We start from the raw sequence: 23,539 nt of genomic DNA, 5'->3' as shown, positions 1-23,539 counted from the left end.
CACCAATGGCTTATGCTCTAAGAACAATAATCGACAAATGGGACCTCATAAAACTGCAAAGCATCTGTAAGACAAAGGACACTGTCAATAGGACAAAATGGCAACCAACAAATTGGAAAAAGATCTTTACCAATCCTACATTCGATAGAGGGCTAATATCCAATGTATACAAAGAACTCAAGAACTTAGACTCCAAAGAGTCAAATAACCCTATTAATAAATGGGGTATAGAACTAAACAGGGAATTCTCAACTGAGGAAAGTCAAATGGTTCTGAAGAAATGTTCAACATCCTTAGTTATCAGGTTAATGCAAATTAAAACAACACTGAGATTTCTCCTCACACTATTAAGAATGGCTAAGATGAAAAACTCATCTTAGATGAAATGCTGGAGAGGATGTGGGGAAAGAGGAACATTTCTCCATTGTTGGTGGGATTGCAAGCTGGTAAAAACCACTCTGGAAATCAGTTTGGCAATTCCTCAGAAAATCAGACATAGTACTACCTGAGGACCCGGCTATACCACTCCTGGGCATATACCCAGAAGATGCTCCTACTTGTAATAAGGACACATGCTCCACTATGTTCACAGCTGCCTTATTTATAACAGCCAGAAGCTGGAAAGAACCCAGATGTCCTTCACCAGAGGAATGGATACAGAAATTGTGGTATATATATACACAATGGAATACTATTCAGCTATTAAAAACAATAAATACATGAAATTCTTAGGCAAATGGATAGAACCAAACCCGACAGTATTATGGACGACAAAAAGTGTATACCAAAAAGAGCATGTCATGGTTGTCTGTGGAGGAGCCCTGTCAGAGCCTTACACACACAGAGGCTAGAAAGTGTCATCCTGAGTGAGGTAACCCAATCACAAAAGTACCCACATGGTATGCACTCACTGATAAGTGGATGTTAGCCCAAAAGCTCAAAATAAACAAGTTACAATTCACAGACCACAGGAAGATCAAGAAGAAGAAGGACCGAAGTAGGGGTCCTTTGGTTTTTCTGAGAAAGGGAACAAAATACTCATAGGAGCAATAAAGGAGACAAAGTGTGGAGCAGAGACTGAAGGAAAGGCCACCCAGAAACTGTCCTACCTGAGGAGTCATCCTATAAACAGTCACCAAACCCAACAGTATTATGGACGACAAGAAGTGTATACCAAAAACAGCATGCCATGGTTGTCTCTGGAGGAGCCCTGTCAGAGCCTTATACACACAGAGGCAGATGCTAGCAGTCAACCATTGGACTGGGCGTGGGATCCCCAATGGAGGAGCTGGAGGGTGGTCCGGAGGAGCTGAAGGGGTTTTATGGGAAGAACAAGAAGTAGGCCACCCAGATGCCCCAGGACTCCCAGGGACTAAACCATCAACCAAGGGGCACACGTGGTTCCAGCCAAAAATGTGGCAGAGGAATGCCTTGTCAGGTATCAGTGGGAGGAGAGGTCCTTGGTCAGGTGAAGGCTCAAGGGATGCTCCAACAAAGGGAAATCGAAGGGCAGGGAGGTGGGAGTGGGTCAGGTGGAGGGGCATATACTTGGAGGCAGGGGGTGGGAGGAGGGGTTGGGGGGTTTCAGGGAGGGACAAACAGGGAAAGGTTTTAGCATTTGAAATGTAAATGAAGATTAAATGCAATTTAAAACAAAAAAAACCAGAAAGCACACAGACCACATGAAGCTGAAGAAGAAGGAAGACCAATGTGTGGGGGCTTCGGTCCTTCTTAGAAGGGGGAATAAAATAATCATGGAGAAAATATGGAGATAAAGTGTAGAGCAGAGACTGAAGGAAAGACCATCCAGAGACTGCCCCACCTGGGGATCCATCACATATACAGTCACCAAACCCAGACGCTGTTGTGGATGCCAAGAAGTGCTTGCTAACAGGAACCTGATATAGCTGTCTCCTGAGAGGCTCTGCAGAGCTCTGCCAATTTGTCTGTATTGCCAGACAAATACAGAGTTGGATGCTCACAGACAACCATTATAGTAAGCACAGGGTCCCTAATTGAGGAGAAAGGACTGAAGGAGCTGAAGGGGTTTATAACCCCATAGGAAGAACAGTATCAACCAACCAGATCCCCAGAGCTCCAAGGAGTAAACCACCAACCAAAAAGTACACATGGAGGTACCCACTGCTCCAGCCGCATATGTAGCAGGTGGTCTTTTTGGGCATCAATGGAAAAAGAGGCCCTTGGTCCTGTGAAGGCTACATTCTCCAGTGTAGGCCAAGGCCAAGGCAGGGAATGGGTGCGTGGGACAACACCCTCATAGAAGCAGGGGGAGGGAGATGGGTTACAGGGTTTGGGGAGGACCAGAAAAGGGAATAACATTTGAAGTGTAAATTAAAATATCCAATTTAAAAAAAAGGATTATATATTTAAAAAAAGAAAGAAAGAAAACAGAAAGCAATGATGCTGGTGCTTGCCCACTTTCTGCTTTTTATTCAGTCCAGGATCTCAGCCCATAGAATAATAGCAACCACATTTAGGACAGGTCTTCCAACAACAACTAACATAACCTAAGTAATTCTTCACAGACTGCCTGACAGATTGTTTCTGTGTGACTCTAAATAACCCTAGGAGGTTGACAATCAAGATTAACCATTATAGCTGATATCCACAGCTCTATTAAAGCAGTATTAGAATATCTACATACTATTTAACTGATCCTAGCTGTCAGATCTTCCCTGGGTCCTCCTCATAGTGGCTTCAATGGACCAAGGAGGAAGTGAAACTCCAGACACTGTAGCCCAACAAGGGCAGAAGCTCTGGAAGGGCACAAACACCAACCCCAAAGAAATATCTGCACCTCAAATAATAGTTCTATGCACTCAGCCTTCAAACTATGCTACATATATCTCAGTAAGTAAAATGCACACTTTACCTGGGAGACAGAGGCAGGAGGATCACTCTGAGTCCCAGGATAGCCTGAGCTACAATACAGTTTGACGTGCTATCTCAACACTAAAAATAAACAACATTTAAAAAAAAATAGTGGAGAGAAGTGAATTTAAACTATATCACAAGCTTTAAAACATCTGAAAAATAGGGGTAATAAATGTTTAACTAAATAGTTAACTTTTTTTTTTGGTGTAAAATATTTTTTTATTCGATATAATTTATTTACATTTCAAATGATTTCCCCTTTTCTAGCCCCCCCACTCCCTGAAAGTCCCGTAAGCCCCCTTCTCTTCCCCTGTCCTCCCATCCACCCCTTCCCACTTCCCCGTTCTGGTTTTGCTGAATACTGTTTCACTGAGTCTTTCCAGAACCAGGGGCCACTCCTCCTTTCTTCTTGTACCTCATTTGATGTGTGGATTATGTTTTGGGTATTCCAGTTTTCTAGGTTAATATCCACTTATTAGTGAGTGCATACCATGATTCACCTTTTGAGTCTGGGTTACCTCACTTAGTATGATATTCTCTAGCTCCATCCATTTGCCTAAGAATTTCATGAATTCATTGTTTCTAATGGCTGAATAGTACTCCATTGTGTAGATATACCACATTTTTTGCATCCACTCTTCTGTTGAGGGATACCTGGGTTCTTCCCAGCATCTGGCAATTATAAATAGGGCTGCTATGAACATAGTAGAACATGTATCCTTATTACATGGTGGGGAGTCTTCTGGGTATATGCCCAGGAGTGGTATAGCAGGATCTTCTGGAAGTGAGGTGCCCAGTTTTCAGAGGAACTGCCAGACTGATTTCCAGAGTGGTTGTACCAATTTGCAACCCCACCAGCAGTGGAGGAGTGTTCCTCTTTCTCCACACCCTCTCCAACACCTGCTGTCTCCTGAATTTTTAATCTTAGCCATTCTGACTGGTGTAAGATGAAATCTTAGGGTTGTTTTGATTTGCATTTCCCTAATGACTAATGAAGTTGAGCATTTTTTAAGATGCTTCTCCGCCATCCGAAGTTCTTCAGGTGAGAATTCTTTGTTTAACTCTGTACCCCATTTTTTAATAGGATTGTTTGGTTTTCTGGAGTCTAACTTCTTGAGTTCTTTATATATATTGGATATTAGCCCTCTATCTGATGTAGGATTGGTGAAGATCTTTTCCCAATTTGTTGGTTGCCGATTTGTCCTCTTGATGGTGTCCTTTGCCTTACAGAAACTTTGTAATTTTATGAGGTCCCATTTGTCAATTCTTGCTCTTAGAGCATACGCTATTGGTGTTCTGTTCAGAAACTTTCTCCCTGTACCGATATCCTCAAGGGTCTTCCCCAGTTTCTTTTCTATTAGCTTCAGAGTGTCTGGCTTTATGTGGAGGTCCTTGATCCATTTGGATTTGAGCTTAGTACAAGGAGACAAGGATGGATCAATTCGCATTCTTCTGCATGCTGACCTCCAGTTGAACCAGCACCATTTGTTGAAAAGGCTATCTTTTTTCCATTGGATGTTTTCAGCCTCTTTGTCGAGGATCAAGTGGCCATAGGTGTGTGGGTTCATTTCTGGATCTTCAATCCTGTTCCATTGATCCTCCTGTCTGTCACTGTACCAATACCATGCAGTTTTTAACACTATTGCTCTGTAGTATTGCTTGAGGTCAGGGATACTGATTCCCCCAGATTTTCTTTTGTTGCTGAGAATAGTTTTAGCTATCCTGGGTTTTTTGTTGTTCCAGATGAATTTGATAATTGCTCTTTCTAACTCTGTGAAGAATTGAGTTGGGATTTTGATGGGTATTGCATTGAATCTGTATAGTGTTTTAGGCAGAATGGCCATTTTAACTATATTGATTCTACCGATCCATGAGCATGGGAGGTTTTCCCATTTTTTGAGGTCTTCTTCCATTTCCTTCTTCAGAGTCTTGAAGTTCTTGTCATACAGATCTTTCACATGTTTGGTAAGAGTCACCCCAAGATACTTTATACTGTTTGTGGCTATTGTGAAGGGGGTCATTTCCCTAATTTCTTTCTCAGCCTGCTTATCCTTTGAGTATAGGAAGGCCACTGATTTGCTTGATTTGATTTTATAACCTGCCACTTTGCTGAAGTTGTTTATCAGCTGTAGGAGCTCTCTAGTGGAGTTCTTTGGGTCACTTAGGTAGACGATCATGTCGTCTGCAAATAATGATAGTTTGACTTCTTCCTTTCCAATTTGTATCCCTTTGACCTCCTTATGTTGTCGAATTGCCCGAGCTAGTACCTCAAGTACAATATTGAAAAGATAAGGAGAAAGGGGGCAGCCTTGTCTGGTCCCCGATTTCAGTGGGATTGCTTCAAGTTTCTCTCCATTTAGTTTGATGCTGGCTACCGGTTTGCTGTATATTGCTTTTACTATGTTTAGGTATGGGCCTTGAATTCCTGTTCTCTCTAAGACTTTAAGCATGAAGGGATGCTGAATTTTGTCAAATGCTTTTTCAGCATCCAATGAAATGACCATGTGGTTTTGTTCTTTGAGTTTGTTTATGTAGTGGATTGTATTGATGGATTTCCGTATATTGAACCAACCCTGCATTCCCGGGATAAAGCCTACTTGATCATGGTGGATGATCGTTTTGATGTGTTCTTGGATTCGGTTGGCAAGAATTTTATTGAGTATTTTTGCATCGATGTTCATAAGGGAAATTGGTCTGAAGTTCTCTTTCTTTGTTGGATCTTTTTGTGGCTTTGGTATCAGCGTAATTGTGGCTTCGTAGAAGGAATTGGGTAGTGTTCCTTCTGTTTCTATTTTGTGGAATAGTTTGAAGAGTATTGGTGTTAACTCTTCTTTGAAGGTCTGGTAGAATTCTGCACTGAAGCCATCTGGTCCTGTGCTTTTTTTGGTTGGAAGACTTTCTATGACTCCTTCTATTTCTTTAGGCATTATGGGACTGTTTAGATGGTCTAGTTGGTCTTGATTTAATTTTGGTATTTGGTATCTGTCAAGGAAATTGTCCATTTCCTCCAGATTCTCCAGTTGTGTTGAGTACAGGCTCTTGTAGTAGGATCTGATGATTTTTTGGATTTCCTCAGTTTCCGTTGTTATATCTCCCTTTTCATTTCTAAGTTTGTTAATTTGGATACTTTCTCTGTGCCCTTTGGTCAGTCTGGCTAAGGGTTTATCTATCTTGTTGATTTTCTCAAAGAACCAGCTCCTGGTTTTGTTGATTTTTTGTATGGTTCTCTTTGTTTCTACTTGGTTGATTTCGGCCCTGAGTTTGATGATTTCCTGCCTTCTACTCCTCTTAACATCAATGGACTTAATGCCCCAATAAAAAGACACAGACTAACTGAATGGATACGTAAACAGGACCCTACATTTTGCTGCTTACAGGAAACACACCTCAGGGTCAAAGACAAACACTACCTTAGAGTAAAAGGCTGGAAGACAATTTTACAAGCAAATGGTCTCAGGAAACAAGCTGGAGTAGCCATTTTAATATCAGATAAAATTGACTTTCAACCCAAAGTCATCAAAAGAGACCCTGAGGGACACTTCTTGCTGGTCAAAGGAAAAATACAAAAAGAAGAACTGTCAATCCTGAACATCTATGCCCCAAATGCAAGGGCACCCTCTTTCGTAAAAGAAACTTTATTAAAACTAAAAGCACACATTGCACCTAACACAATAATTGTGGGTGACTTCAACACTGCACTTTCCTCAATGGACCGATCAGGAAAACAGAAACTAAACAGGGACACAATGAAACTAATTGAAGCTTTGGACCAATTAGATTTAACAAATAGTTAACTTGTATTTGTTTATATATTTTAAATATGGAAATCATTTTCATGCACAAAGGTTAAAGTAACTTTCCAAAGTTCAACCTACTGTATTCTGTAATGGGTAGAAACTCTCCCCCGGGCATGTAAAGGACAACCGTAACAACCCCCCCCCCTTCTCTCTCTTCATCTTTTATTTATTTATTTGTTTACACTCCAGATTTTATTCCCCTCCTGGTCTACTCCGACTAGAACCTCTTCTCTTAAACTGTCCCTGATAATTCAAAAGGAATTTTCTCCTTTCTTAAGCATGGCAAGCCCAGCAGTTCATTTCCCCTTTTAAATTTAGAGGTGCTGCTTCTCTACTACCTTCTCCACTCCTCTGTTGTTCCATGGACACGTGACATCTCATGCTCGCTGTTTGTACTACAACTTTTGCCCAAACCCACACATAGTATAATACCCTATCATATCATGGTTAGTTGAAAACTATTTAATAGATGATACATTAACACCCCCAACACAAACGTAAGCTCCTTGAGAAAAGGGGAAATTGTAAGTCCCTTCACTGGCTACAGTAGTGCTACAAAATCAGCAAGGATTAGATCTACTAACAGCAGAGAGAGAGCTGGTCCTTGTCTCTTTCTCAAGGAGGAATTTTGCCTCTATGTCAACCAGTCTGGTATAGAAAAAGATAAGATCTAATAACTCACTCCAGACAGATCTGCAAAAATATAAGAAATGGCTTGATGCCTCTGGCCAGTGGATAACTGACAGCCAAATATAGATGGAATTAGATATTACCCTCCTTAACCTCACTTTTCCTTTTCTTAGTTGTACTAGTTACACCCTGCCTTATAAACTTGTCTAGACTTTTTTAACAAGAGATCCAAAAGATTTGCTATTATAGGATGACCAGACCCTAGTTACAGAGCCAGAGGCCTGCAATACCTGATTAGAGTGAAAATCAACCTTGCCCTGAAAATTCAATGTCCTCATTCAATAGGAAGTAGCCTAATAAAAATGTCGCTCCCTTTCCAAAACCTTGATTGTTTATCAACAGGGAACAAAAAAGGAAGGAATGTAAGCCCCTCAGGCACACTGCTAGACCCCAGTGGAATCTGTCTGTGTCTAAGGGAAAATACAATGGTTAAAAGACATGAAGATGGCACTCTCCACATCAGCCTCTGGTCTGGCAGAGAAAATGTAGAAAAAGAGGATGATGATATAGGGTGGCTGGGTTGCTATTTTTACAGCTGGCAAAATGTAAGGGAAAGACAGTACAAGTCAAGGCTTTGTATAGAGCCTTTACTGGGTCTGAATCCTTGGGATTCACAGTAAGAGTCAAACAGTAAAAGAAAGCAGGGTAACAGAGATAGAAGACAGCCCTCATTTCTAATACTTAGTAATAAGGAAAAGAATGTCCATAATTTAGCTAGCCCACGGGAGCCTCCATATGTTCATATGATAAGAAACTATCATAATTAAAGAGTCCTCTATCACTGTATTGCTTGAATTGGGGAAAGAGACACAACCTGGCTTATGATACTATGCAATATGGGGTAAATGGAATATATATAAGCACCTTAGAAACAAAGTGATTAATATACTATTCATTCCTCCATTAAACAAAGGCTACATAGCCTGAGGCAGTATGAAATTGGCAGTTTCCACCTGGGTGGTTCATATGAGCCAGTAGGAACTTGGTTATTTCAGGGGGAGGTCTTCATTAATATCAACGCCTAGAAGACCTCAGAAAATGGACAAGCATTACAGAGAAAGGAGGATGTGGGAGAGAAAGTGTTTGCTGCCCAGTTCATGAGGCCAAATGGAAGTGTGCTCACTGGAGAGTTAAGAAAGAGGTTGAGTCACTAGGATGTCTGGACCACTATGGAGCTTTGGATGTGATCTCGGAAGCAGGAGAGCTGATGGTAGATCTAAGTAAATGAGACGCAGACTGTGCTGTGGTTTGACTGTTAAAAGGTCCCTGTGTGTTCACTGTCTGAGCCATGCCTTCCTCTTGGTGGTACTGTTGGCAAAGGCCATGAACCTTTTGGAGGTGGAGCTGTGCTGGTAGAAGCAGGCCACTGGGGGCGAGGGTGGGGCTGCATAGGCCAGCCTCTGCTCCTGACTCATGGATACATTGTGCCTGGCAGTCCTCCGCTGCTGGGACCATGCTTTCCCAACCTAGCAGATTAGCCAGCCTCAAAGTATAAAGTACACCCTTCCCCACTTAAGTTGCTTTCCATTAGCTATTAGCTCTACAACAAGGAAGTAACTAATAAATGTCAAAATATAAACTGTGGTCCTAAAACATTAAAGGAATCAAGATGTGCTAAGAAAGGGAGAAGGCAAATAAGAGAGGCACTGGAAGGCGAGGCAGCATGATTGGGAAAGTCAAATACAGGACTGTTAGCAGTCTGGAGAACAAAGGTCAACAAGAAAGGCTGTCTTATAGACAAGCTAAATAATCCAGTGTGATTTTTAGAGGAAATAAAGTAAAATAATTGAGATAAATAGTTTTCTGCTTTTTGTTGTTGTTTTCTTGAGACAAGGTCTCACTATTCACTATATAGTCCTGGCTGGCCAGATCTGATCTCACTATGTATACCAGGCTGGTCTCAAATTCAAAGAGATCCACCTGCTTCCTGAGTGACACTGTGCCCTGCCCAACTTCACAGATCAGAATAGAAACTATATTAGCTGAAATGGAAAATGCTATATATAAAGTTAAATCCATCTATACATATCATAATAAATAACATATGAGGAAAATGACATTTACAAATAGAAACCTGCCAAGAAACATTAAAAGAAACTGTAAAATGGTTCCATTTCACAGGATTCATTCTGAGAGTTAATTATAATGTGTCTTTTTCATAAATGCTCTGGATCAAAGGGCAAATTTCTTTGAAAAAATGAATAAATTCCTTACTAATTTCACTTCCAAATTATTTCAAATTATTAAAGAAATACAGTATTTGTTTTAAAGATATATGTATCTGTTTTTCTGGAAGTTACTTTGAATGAAAGAACTACTTAAATAAAAAACTGAAGACAAGTATATCATATAAATATAATATTACTAATTATGACACATTGAAATATATGCTTTAAACATAAAAAATATTTCACTAGAAGATAATTTTGCATAAACATCTTTCTTCTATTTAAACAATTAATTATACAACATATTTAAAAACATTTAACTAAAAATAAAGAGAAAATAATTACCTTTCCTTCAAAAATCTTAGAATTTAAGGAAATACGACCTTCAAATAGAGTAAGCAACACCAAGTAAGTGATGAAGGTGACTCTACTCCAACACAGTTACTAAACAAGCTTTTCTATATGACGGGTGCACCTCACACAGCATGTAATGAAAAACCACTCACTGAACTTCTTCCACAGACCTGTCAAGCTCCCATTTCTGCAGTCCCTGGTACTCTCTAAGACAGCAAGTGCATGCCTCTAATATGAATAAGTTATTACCATCCCCTGTCCTTCCTGCTCCAGAAGACACTGGGAACTAACACATCACTGAGAATGACAGCAGGAAGTTGGTAAGGCAGCTGAGCAGACAAAAGTGTTTACCAGCAAGTCTACAGACCTGAATTCACTCCCTGTCCCATACAATGGGAGAGAAGTCGCACCTCAGGTGTCCCCTAACTTCCTTCCATACATGTGCAATGGCTCATGAATGCACATACATATCACATGTACACACAAAAAATAAGTAACTGTAATATTTTAATTTTTTAAAGTCAAAATAATGGAGGCTTTCATTTCTTAGGTCTCAATGAGAATAAAATTTCAATTGTTTTTCTAACATTTTGTATAAAACTAACACGTGGGTAAAAACTAGACATTTTTTAATTGTTCCATCCAAAAGTTATAAAATAAAAATGAACATAGATCAGAGTTAACAAGTAAGTACGTACCAGAGAGCAGGGAGTTTCAGAAGCTTCCCATAAAGGGCGGTGCTGAAAGAGGGAATAACTGGTACAGGTAAGCAGTAAGAGCCGCTGTGATCCAAGCATGTCAGTCCTACCTGAAAACCAAACACCTGGAAGAGAGAACGCAGCCAAGGCTCAGTGAGTACACAAGGGTGAGACGCCCGTGTGAGAGAGACGCCCGTGTGAGAGAGACGCCCGTGTGAGAGAGACGCCCGTGTGAGAGAGACGCCCGTTTGAGAGAGACGCCCGTGTGAGAGAGACGCCCGTTTGAGAGAGACGCCCGTGTGAGAGAGATGCCTGTGTGAGAGAGATGCCCGTGTGAGAGAGATGCCTGTGTGAGAGAGACGCCCGTGTGAGAGAGACGCCTGTGTGAGAGAGACGCCCGTGTGAGACGCCCATGTGAGGCACCAGTGCTGCTGCACGGTCACTGCATGCCTGCCACACCTCATCACTTCCCGGTTTGAGATGCTCTGACAACAGTTAAATTTCAATACTTTAAACTTAAAATTAAACCAAAGAGATCTACAATTATTGTCTTAAATGTTATATAAATATATAACTAAGGACTTTCAGCCACCAATGTATCACCTGAGAGCAGGGCTCTATCTGGGAAGTACTTTAATCTTTCTCATGAAGTCCTTCACATGAAATCCAGTGCTCTTTTAGAATAAAACAAAGCTACTGAGACAATTTATCAGATTCTAGGTTTGTGCCACCAAGCCTCGGGAGCTGAGCCCTGTGTTTGAACCCCACCTAGCGGGAGTATTCTCATAAGCTGTCCTCTCCTCACCACTACATAACAAGCTAGGCAGCAAGCACCTCTACCCAGTGAGCCATCTCACTGACCCTATAACTATTTTTAAATATATCTGGTTTTTTTTAAGTTGGGGATGGAAGGACCAGGGAGGTAGATTGCCTCACAAGCGTAAAGACCTCAGTATTTAGTATAGTGTAATTCTGGAGTTTTAGTTTCTCTTTAAAAGCTTAGAAATGTTATAAGAATATGTTTCTGTTTCAATCCCAAGTGTGTGATATGGGGCTTCTTCATATTTTCCACATCAGTCATGATTTGTCGCATGCTCTAGCAGGGGCATAATCCTGCCAGGTGCAGAGAGTTTCTGTGATTGTGTGACATTTGGAATTCTGGGGACTTTTCAGAGAATATATAAATGCTAGGGTTCAGGGAAAATCCTGCAACAGGTTCCAAGAAGGAGGATGGGTTTTTGGTTGGGTTGTCAGTTGGCTGTTGTTGGTGGCTGGTGATCACAGTTTCTTATGTACTCATGCACAAAGAAGAAACAACTGAAATCCCATGAAGACATCTGATGTCAACCTCAGCTTCACAGACATATGGACAAGTGTGTGTATGCACATGCATGTGTGCATGCATGCCTGCACATGGATCACTGAAAAACAATCAAGCATTTCCCTTTCCATCAAGAAATTAATGTGACTCCAACAAGAGCAAAATGGCTAAAAACTTATGTTACAGTCTCCCATGAAGCACTATGCCTATATTAATGTTTATTTTCAAGTAAATCCTGAGCTTTTTAAAACACCAATATGAACATTTTTCACACTGCTTATAAAACTCACTTTTAGATCTTCAAAACTATGAACTCACAATTGCCAAACTACTAATTTCTATGAAAAAAAGAGAAAATTTGAAAACATTTTAATTATACTGCAGTAGTGACTAAATATTACTTAAGTCTTAACTTCTAAAATACTGATTCTCTAAAACTACAACCTTAAGTACAAAGAAACTTCCTTGATATCCCTGATGTGAACAGACACTAACAAACAAGAAAATTCTCTTTTCATACCTTAAGGTAGCAGTGGACATAGCAATAATGAAGAAGATTGTCAGAAGGCTGAGTAAGGCTGCTGACCACATGCACCAACTGTTCAGCGTACATCGGGACAGAATGTTCCAAATTAATTTTATCCACAAATATCTGAATGGATGGCAAAGGCCGAAGTGACTGGAAGTTTGTGGCATTTGTGAAGTTACTTGAATTCTGGAAAGTAATGATATTAGTTTTACATTCTAGCAGAACAATGGCTGAACCACATACATTCTTCTACACCAACTTCAGACCCACATATTTCACTGTAAGAAAGCCGGCTAGAAATAACTGTTAGAGCACTATTGACATAACCAAATACAATGTCTTCTCGATAATCCAAATGTGCCTCAGCTTCTAAAGAATGCATTTCTTTAAAAACTTTTTCTTTCTCCTTTATCTAACAATTTTTATTTCTCAATCAACAGGAAGGAGCACTATCACTCCATAGTTTCTTAATCATACAAAAACCTCAGAGGATTACACAAAATACTGTAAAGGACATAATATAATAAAGTATACAGAAAATGAAAATACGATCCAAAACATATTTACTTATGTTAAAGGCACAGAAGTCCTACATCTTGAGAGGGTTTTGGTAGTGGCAGTGTTAGATGAACCCTTCTGAATTCCCAAATTGGTATGGGTAAGCTGCAAGATACCCAGAAAATGTATCCTAATTGGTAAGTCCCCCTACCTTTCCTAGAACTAACTCTCAAAATGTCCTAGTCCTGGCTTTTAATGAGGAAAACCAAGATCATCTTTACCTTGAGACAACCTATCTTACAAGTGGTTTATCTAATCCCAAAGCCAATACAGAGAAATGCTGTGGTAACACTGACAGACTGAACATCCCAATCCTCACTAATTTTCTATCATCAGTAATTTGAAACTATTTTCAATTCAGTTAGTTTTGTTAAGCTAAATAACTTTACTTTGGATTCCTGTGAAAAATACCATAATGACACACACAGCAATCTTAAGTGTGATGCACAGTGAATAGGAATAACACCTGAACGACTGAAGAACTCCAGACTCTAGTTCCCTTTCCAGCAAGACCAGAGGAAAGGACATTCTCACTTCAATCATCAGAGCTCTCTTTTTGAAGTTCTCATGATGGAATCATACAGAATACCCCTTAGATTAAACATCTGTGGGAAGTGTGTATGTTCCTCATTCTTTAAACAGACATTTGAAACACTCTGGAGTAGTTCTATTGATTTCTGATAATACTCTTGTTAGTTTATTTTCCTTTTTTAGTTTTTGGAAACAGTTTCTCTATGTAGCCTTGGCTGTCCTGGAACTTGATATGTAGACCAGGCTCACCAAGTCATGTCCACCTCTTCTACTAGGATTAAAGGCATGCAACCAGCATGCCCAACACAATTGCTAATAATATTCTTTACCTTCAATTTTTTCCTTGATGCTAGTATGATTAAAATCCATATATAAAAATGCCAAAACCTTAATAAACTCTAAGAATTTACTAGCAAAAGCTGCCTGTACTCCACTGCTGCTGCTGTTCTTGGTGGTCATCGCATGGTACTGGCATCTCCAAAACGCTGTTATCTTCCACTGTAATTAGGCTTCACCAAGCCTCTCATAGGCTCTCTTCATGGTGACAAGCCTCTGCTCCTATGCATGACCCCTTCAAGTCCTGGGCCACCAATTGCAACTGAGGCTGCACCTTCACCAATGGCCTTTCGTGGCCTCTCACTGTGCCAAGAGCCTCAGCTGCTCTTCATGACCCCTTCATGCCTTCAAAACCAGTACCATCTGGGTGACTCTTACACAGTACCAAGTCCAGCCACAGCACAAAATACAACTGTGGCTATCTCTGGAACACACTCTCTGTGCTCTCAGAAAACACTTCCTAGAAGATTTCACCTCAGTGATGCTGGTCTCTTCTTAATCACCGCTAATTTCTTAGCTCCAGCTAACCAGCATCAATAGTCCCAGTAACACAAAGGGTTGCTTTAGTGGTTCTGGTGTCTTGTTAATCACAGCTGATTCTTCAGCCCCAGCTAAGCAAAACCACAGAATCTTCACAGTCAAAACATGGCCACTGTAAGAGTCTTTAATCTTCCCTCTGAAATTTCACAAGCCAGGCCTCCATCTTCTGCACTGTTCTTAACATTGACTTCCAAGCTCGTACAGAACTTTCCACTGAGCTCTTAATATCGAATGGATCATCTAGCCCAAAGTCCCAAAGTTCCAAAGTCCTTCCACAGTCCTCCCCAAAACATGGTCAGGTTGTCACAGGAATACCCCACTACCCTGGTACCAATTTGTCTTAGTCAGGGTTTTTATTCCTGCACAAACATCATGACCAAGAAGCAAGTTGGGGAGGAAAGGGTTTATTGAGTTTATACTTCCATGTTGCAGTTCATCACTAAAGGAAGTCAGGAGTGGAACCCAAGCAGCTCAGGAAGCAGGAGCTGATGCAGAGGCCATGGAGGGATGTTCCTTACTGGCTTCTTCTACTGGCTTGCTTCCCCTGGCTTGCTCAGCCTGCTCTCTTATGGAACCCAAGAATACCAGCCCAGAGATGGTACCACCCACAAGGGGCCCTCCCTGCTTGATTGCTAATTGAGAAAGTGCCTCACAGTTGGAGCTCATGGAGGCACTTCCCCAACTGAAACTCCACTCTCTGTGATAACTCCAGCCTGTGTCAAGTTGACACAAAAAACCAGCCAGTACAGGGACCTATGAGAAAACTCAGCTGCAGTGTAGAATACATGTATGCTTTACCACATGATCTGAGTCACCTCGTCCTCTGATTGCAATGTCGTCATGAAGGAAAGAAGGTGGCAGCAATAATGACCATGCCTTTGTTGAAAACCTGGGACTTAAAGGGCAGGTGAACTGACTCAGCAACAGCTAAGGGCAGGACTCTAAACCTAAGGACAGGAAGGAGGTCAATCCGTAGGACTTACAAGATAGAAAGAGAGAACCAGTCCCATAGGTTGTCCTGACTTCCAAAAGGGTGCTATGGCATATAAATCGCACGTGCATGAGTGTGTACACACACACACACACACACACACAGAGAGAGAGAGAGAGAGAGAGAGAGAGAGAGAGAGAGAGAGAGAGAGAGAGAGAGAGAGAAGAGGAAGGAATAAATGTAACATTTGAAAAAAAAAGTACATTCAGCAGACCTTTTGATTTCTGAATCACTAAGTTTACAGCTGCTTGAAAACGAGAATAAAGATGTGAAGCGACGACCTGAGGTCACACAGAGGTCACACATCAGTACATCATCTCCCTTCTAGAAGCCACGTGCTTTGACATTTCTTTATAAAGTCTTAGCTTATCTTATTAAAAGCTTTCTTTAATATTACCTTCTAAAAATCAGGAACTGCAGTTACACTGAGTTTACTCCATCAGGGGAAATACATAAACAGATACACCTTAGGTTAATAACCAAAATTATACATGTACCTCTGAAAACAGGTTACCGAACAAGAAATATACCTTTCCTCCCACGATGACAGGAAGTAAACGATCGAGTAAATTGAATTCTGCCATAGAAATTGTGCAAGTGCATTTGAGCAGCGTAAGGCTTGTATGCCGCGTAGGAATATACTCCTCCAAAGAAGACGCGTCCTCGGGATGCACTATTGTTTCCTTTTCATCCTTGCTTTCTGAAGTGAAAAGGATGGAGATTCAGTAAAGAAGATTTTAATTAAGTTAATCTTCTTATCCAACTAATTAATCCATTCCTCAAATTTTAGGGACAATTCTTCAGCAATGAAATAGTCATAAGTTACTCTAGATTGTAATACAAGTTACTGGATAAAATAAATGTATAAATATTTGCTACACAGAAATTAAATATTTTTAATAAATCTTTTCAAGAATTCCTAATTTCTTTTGTTAAAAGAGTATCAATCTTTACAAAAGATATTTGTAAAAAAATATCAATTTTATCATCACTAAAATTAAATGCATAAAGACAAGACACAAACTAGAGAAAACTACTACAAATACACAGATAAAGATATGTACAGATCGAAACAGAAATCCCAACAAACATGGACTTCCTTTTTGATTTATTTATTTTATATATGAGTGGTTTCCCTGCATGTATGTATGTATACCAGACAAGGGCCTGGTGCCCACAAAAGTCAGAAGAGGTTGTCAGATACCCTGGTTGGTGGTTGTAAGCTACAAAGTGGGTGCTGGATATAGAATCTGAGTTCTATGCATCTCCAGCTCCAAAATGATATTTGTTAAAAAATTTAAAACCACCTAAGATAATTAAGTAAAATGTGGTTGGAGTAACTTACCCAAAATATGAATTCTTTGAACAGCCAAACATTATATAAAAGTGAGACAAAGTGACTAGGTATCATGTATCTGCCAACGACGTGGAAGTACAAGAGCTGCACAACCACTAGAATCTTCAAATTTAAAAATTGAAATCACTAAGTTTTGACAGGCGTGTGGGGGAAAGAGTCAGCAAACACTTTCTGCAGACTCACACTGTAAATAAGTATTAGGCTTTATGGGTCAGTCTGTCACAATTACTCACAAAAGCAGCAAAAAACAATGAATAGCCGAAGAGAAACAAAATATCTGTATTTATAGGACTTGATGTAGCTAAGAACTTGTCTATCATGTTTGAGGTCTTAAGTTCAAAATACATATATACATTAAAGATATACACATGTAAACTTCATATAACCTTAGTATGTACAAAATGAAATTCTTTAATTATTTAAGATATAAAGCCATGTCTGCCTAAGGACCATAATCATCTGATAGCAAACTATATAACCTGATCAAAAGCAACCAGAGACTTCACAGTCAGCTTATAGGAGTGAATGTCAGCCATTCATAAATGCAGTCTGAATGTATCTCCTCAAAGGGAACATGTATAATCATGCAAGCTAGCATGTTCTAGGAAAAAAAGCAAAATAACTAAAAACTAACCAAAATACTTACTGGAAGTAAAATAGATTATATTCATTTTATTTATTGTATCTATTTTATTTTATTATACATAAGTAAATTTTTATTTATATAATATTTATATTATGATTTATATTTTAAATTTTAACATTTTATAATAATTTCTATTTTATATAATTTAGAATATATTTATAATATTTGTAATATCTATATTTGTATTTTATATACTGAATTTTATTTATTATATCCACTTAATTTATTATTATATCCATTTACTTATTATATCCATTTTATTATTTATTATATTCATTTTACTTATTTATCCAAATTATATCCACACGAAAGAAGCCTATAAAGTAGTAAGAGCATATATCTCACAAAAGAACATATACCACAAATATAAAAAGAGAGCAAATGAAGTATAATTGCATTTATAAGAATTCAAGCCAAGGTCGGTAGCACATGCACTTGGGGATGCAAAGGCAGACAGATCTCTATGAGATCAAGGGCAGTCAAGTCTACATAGGGTTGAGGTTTGGTATTTTGCTATGTATTGTAATGTTAAGTGCAGACCTCCAAGACCAGATTGCCCCAGATACTAGAGAGCCTGCACAAACACCAAAGTAAAGCTATGTGACTTTGCAAGCAAGTTATTTCTGCACAAACATCTGGTGAATAAAGGTACCAAGAGAAAATAGCAGGGCAGAAGAGATAGAGGTGGGGTTTAGGGTTCCTGAGCTTAGGATCAGAGGAGAACCACCAGGGGAGAAGAAGGTGTAGAAGGAAGAAGACTGTGGGTTAGAAGTCAAGAAAGCATGAAAGCATGGTCCAAATCTTCATGAGGGCTGGCCAATAGGAGAGAAGAGCAGCCTAGATGAAACATAGTAAAGAATAACTCAAGGTTTCCAATAGAAAATAAATTTTAATAGCATAGAAGGTAGATATCTGCCCAAGTCTAATGTCGATTGTACTGGCTGGTTTTGTGTGTCAACTTAACAAAGGCTGGAGTTATCACAGAGAAAAGAGCGTCCCTTGAGGAAATGCCTCCATGAGATCCAGTTGTAAGACCTTTCTCAAATAATGATCAAGGGTGGAGGGCCCGTTGTGGGTGGCCGCATCCCTAGGCTGTAGTCTTGGGTTCTATAAGAGAGCAGGCTGAGCAAGGCAGGGGAAGCAAGCCAGTAAGGAACATCCCTCCTTGGCCTCTGCATCATCTCCTGCTTCCTGACCTGCTTGAGTTCCAGCCCTGACTTCCTTTGGTGATGAACAGTAGTGTGGAAGGTGTAAGCTGAATAAACCCTTTCCTCCCCAACTTGCTTCTTGGTCATGAGGTTTATGCAGGAATATAAACCCTGACTAAGACATCAATTAAAGCTTATTGTAAATATAAAGGTTCTATGTATCTTTATCCAGGACCTAAATGATTAAAGGCCAGGTAGGAACTCTGGATTGAGTTTAAAATTTTCTACAATAGCAAATCCTAATCTATGTAAGGCTACACAATGATATCTTATCTCAGAAAAGGAGAGAGGGAGGGAGGGCGGGAGGGAAGAAGAGAGGAAAGGAAGAAAAAAGGATGGAAGAATGGATGGATGGACAGACAGATGGACAGACAGATGAAACATTCAAAAACTCCAGTACTTTCAGATGTTAAAAAGTAAAAATAGGGCACAGCACGCCATGCCCAAGTGGCACAAAGAGGCAGTCATAACCATGCAGGAGTGCAGAGAAACTGGACTGCATGGGGTACAGAGCTAAACAAAGAATTTTCACCTGAGGAATATCGAATGGCTGAGAAGCACCTAAAGAAATGTTCAACATCCTTAGTCATCAAGGAAATGCCAATCAAAACAATCCTGAAATTCCACCTCACAATAGTCAGAATGGCTAAGATAAAAAACTCAGGCGACTGCAGGTGCTGGAGAGGTTGTAGAAAAATAGGAACACTACTCCACTGCTGGTGGGATTGCAAGCTGTTACAACCACTCTGGAAATCAGTTTGGCAGTTCCTCAGAAAACTAAGCATACTACTACAGAAGGACCCTACTATATCACTCCTGGGCATATATCCAGAGGATTCTCCAACATGTAATAAGGACACATACTCCACCATGTTCATAGCAGCCCTATTTATAATAGCCAGAAGCTGGAAAGAACCCAGATGTCCCTCAACAGAGGATTGGATACAGAAAATGTGGTACATTTAATACACAATGGAGTATTTAGTAACTCAGTTATTAAAAACAATGAATTCATGAAATTCTTAAGCAAATGGATGGAACTAGAAAGTGCCATCCTGAGGGAGGTAACCCAATCACATAACACACATGGTATGAACTGATAATGGATATTAGCCCAGAAGTGTAGAATACCCAAGACACAATTCACATTTCAAATGATGCCCAAGAAAGAGCAAGAGCAAAGTATGGATACTTGGTCCTTCTTAGAAGGGGGAATAAAATACCCACAGGAGATACAGAGACAAAGGGTGAAGCAGAGACTGAGAGAAAGACCATCCAGAGACCCAACCTACTGATCCATCCCATATACAGTTACAAACCCCAGACACTATTATAGATGCCCACAAGTACTTGCTGACAGAAGCTGATACAGCTGTCACCTGGGAGGCTCTGCTAGTGCATGACAAATACAGAGGTGGAAACTCTCAGCCAGCCATTGAACTGAGTACAGGGTCCCCAGTAGAGGAGCTAGAGAAAGGACCCAAGGAGCTGAAGGGGTTTACAGTGCCACAAGAGGAACAACAATATGAGTCACCAAGTACTCCCAGTGCTCCCAGGGACAAAATCATCAACCAAAGAGAACACTTGGAGTTACCCATGGCTCCAGACACATGGGCAGCAGAGGATGATCTTGTTAGACACCAAAGCGAGGAGAGGCCCTTGGTCCTGGAAAGACTTGATGCCACAGTGTAGAGGAATAACAGGACAGGGAAGCAGGGGAGGGTTGACTGGGGAAGGGGAGATGGGTTATGGGATTTTGGGGGGAGAGGGAACCAGGAAAGGGGACAACATTTGAAATGTAAATAAAGAATGTATCTAATAAAAAATAAAAAAAAATAGTTATCCTTGAAAACTGGAGATGTGGCTCACCAAATTTTGATACTCTGGAAGAACAGGCAATTAACATTACCTGTTCTTTCAGAGTATCAAAATTTGGTTCTCAGCACCCATACTTCACAAGCATGTACTGGAAATACCATTTCTAAGCATGGCAGTGAGATCCTGACGAATGTGGAATATCAAGGTCTCATGGCAAAACTTCCAAGTCTCACTTTCAACACTTTCACAAGTTCAGTCTCTTTCAGGTACACACACAAAAGCACACGCTAACAGGCAAATATAACAGAGGAAAAGTAAACAGCACAGGAAAACTGAGTTACACAATCAGTAAAACAGCTGGGCAATTAAGAATTAGACCACATCCTCACCAACACCTGCTGTCTCCTGAATTTTTAATCTTAGCCATTCTGGCTGGTGTAAGGTGAAATCTCAGGGTTGTTTTGATTTGCATTTCCCTAATGACTAATGAAGTTGAGCATTTTTTAAGATGCTTCTCCGCCATCCGAAGTTCTTCAGGTGAAAATTCTTTGTTTAACTCTGTACTCCATTTTTTCATAGGGTTATTTGGTTTTCTGGAGTCTAACTTCTTGAGTTCTTTATATATATTGGATATTAGCCCTCTATCTGATGTAGGGTTGGTGGGGTTGCAAATTGGTACAACCACTCTGGAAATCAGTCTGGCGGTTCCTCCGAAAACTGGGCACCTCAGTTCCAGAAGATCCTGCCATACCACTCCTGGGCATATACCCAGAAGATTCCCCAGCATATAATAAGGATACATGTTCCACTATGTTCATAGCAGCCCTATTTATAATTGCCAGAAGCTGGAAAGAACCCACGTATCCCTCAACAGAAGAGTGGATGCAAAAAAATGTGGTATATATACACAATGGTGTACTATTCAGCCATTAGAAACAATGAATTCATGAAATTCTTAGGCAAATGGATGGAGCTGCAGAACATCATACTAAGTGAGGTAACCCAGACTCAAAAGATGAATCATGGTATGCACTCACTAATAAGTGGATATTAACCTAGAAAACTGGAATACCCAAAACATAATCCACACATAAAATGAGGTAAAAGAAGAACGGAGGAGTGGCCCCTTGTTCTGGAAAGACTCAGTGAAGCAGTATAGGGTAAAACCAGAACAGGGAAGTGGGAAGGGTTGGGTGGGAAAATAGGGGGAGGGAAGGGGGCTGATAGGACTTTCGGGGAGTGGGGGGTCTAGAAAAGGGGAAATCATTTGAAATGTAAATAAAAAATATATCGAATAAAAAAAATGTAAAAAAAAAAAAAAAAAAAAAAAGAATTAGTCCAAAGACAAACCTGTTTTTAGCCTGCTATATGGTTCATATTCATGTTCCAGAGCACAAACAATCATCTTCAAAATCCGATGTACTGCACTGCTGTCCAGGCGGCAATCTAGAGGCCCTATAACAAGACTCTTGGTAGACTTTTCTTGGACTATTCCCAAATCCTCATTTTTCCCTGAAGGAAAGTCTTGTTGATTTGCTGGACCTAGAAGAAGTCAATTTTATACTAAAATTTTAAACTCCAAGCAGACATAAAAAGTGAGTGCATAAACGCAGAATTTTATTCTGACTAACAAAAACTACACTTACAAAACAATGCAAAACAGAGAACCCAGAGAGTTAATGATATGTTCCTTTCTCTTTATTAAAAAAAGATCCAACCTTCAAGATCAACTTTCAAGTTTTTCAACCCTTCAAACAAGTCATTTCTCACCTGGACCTCTCCTAGTTCCTTACGTATACTACAGTTCTTAACATAATTTGTAATTATCATGTACTTAAATGACTATTTAAACCTGTGTTCAGCACTGAAAGAACTTATTTCTATTTTTATGCTCAAAACAAATGTTTTAATAAAAGTATACAGTGTTCAAAATGTATTAATTTTAGAAAAGGAAGTATTTTTCTGACATACTAAAGCAAAGTAAAATTTTATATATATAATTTTTACATTTAATATGAATGAATATGAATATTAGTTGGCTATTGTAAATATATTTTCAAATAACTACATAATCAATGCATTTAAAATGCCAGAATCTATTACAAAATTTAATTACAACACTAAAACTCTATTACAACGCTAAAATTAAACCATTCACCACAAAATACCTGAAGTACAGCCTGCCAAGGGCCAACGCACTCTGAAGATACCTTTATTTTCTGTTGCTTAAGGAAAGTTAAATACAAACCCAAGAGAACTCAATACCTTTGCCACTGCTGTGCTCCATTGTATACAGGTAATCCATGTAAAAAGCACCAAACCTTTGCATGCCAGCTATGTCAGTATGTGTCTCCTACCAACAGGGACATAGAAACGGAACAAAGTGTTAAAACAGAAGACATCTGATTCAATACACTCTGAGGACTGCATCAACTCCAAAGATTGCTAATGAAAAGAAAGAGAAGTAACCCAAAGAATTCACCCAAAGAATAAGAGTAATGCTCCTTTAGTGCTGACCTCACTGGCCAACAGCCATACTTCTTCTAGATATTTTGAACACCGTATCAATATTGTCTGATTAATGAATAGCTTTAATAGAATAGGTAATACATACTCTTGTCACTTTGTGTGTCCCTTTATCACTAGCACAAAACTGTCCAATAATGTGTCCTCTCAAACAGAGTTAGTCCATAATTACTTCAATTATACTGACATAAAAGATTTCAAACACTGAAGGTAGACTGAAATGTGTGTTCATCACATGAGAAACATTAAATTCTTTAGTTTAATGACGAAAGCCAGTATTAATAAAAAATTAAAATATAAATTATAAGTTTGTATCATATAAATACAGGATAACTTAAATTTATGTGAAAATGCATTAATATTCTATAAGCATATTAATACCTATTACATGAAAAAATTGAAAAAAGACTAATCCCAGCACTTGGGAGGCAGAGGCAGATAGATTTCTGAGTTCAAGGCCAGCCTGGTCTACAGAGTGAGTTCCCGAACAGCCAGGGCTATACAGAGAAACCCTGTCTCGAGGAAAAAAAAAAAAAGTCATGTTCATTTTCACTAATCTTACATTTTAGAGAACAA

The 23,539-nt window shown here is 39.5% G+C and overlaps 1 protein-coding gene across 9 annotated transcripts in view; it reads right to left on the bottom strand.

Annotated features, from left to right (window-relative positions):
* Nucleotides 1-23,539, bottom strand: part of Vps13b (vacuolar protein sorting 13 homolog B) — a 564,131-nt gene that overhangs the window by 481,989 nt on the left and 58,603 nt on the right. For all 9 annotated transcript variants that reach the window (XR_007973922.1, XM_052160919.1, XM_052160921.1 and 6 more), the window contains exons 12-16: nt 22,703-22,790; nt 21,788-21,979; nt 15,939-16,108; nt 12,444-12,638; nt 10,603-10,727 (exon numbers count right to left, since the gene is read on the bottom strand). Coding sequence is in view for 8 of the 9 variants with exons in the window: in XM_052160919.1 (XP_052016879.1) it covers nt 10,603-10,727; nt 12,444-12,638; nt 15,939-16,108; nt 21,788-21,979; nt 22,703-22,790 (770 nt within the window). In the remaining variant the exon portion in view is untranslated. The remainder of the gene's footprint in view (nt 1-10,602; nt 10,728-12,443; nt 12,639-15,938; nt 16,109-21,787; nt 21,980-22,702; nt 22,791-23,539) is intronic.

The sequence above is a fragment of the Apodemus sylvaticus genome, chromosome 17 (genome assembly GCF_947179515.1).
Source record: "Apodemus sylvaticus chromosome 17, mApoSyl1.1, whole genome shotgun sequence".
NCBI classification, from domain to species: Eukaryota; Metazoa; Chordata; class Mammalia; order Rodentia; family Muridae; genus Apodemus; species Apodemus sylvaticus.
Note: the sequence above shows the minus strand (reverse complement) of the source record. Positions and strands in the feature narration are given on the sequence as shown.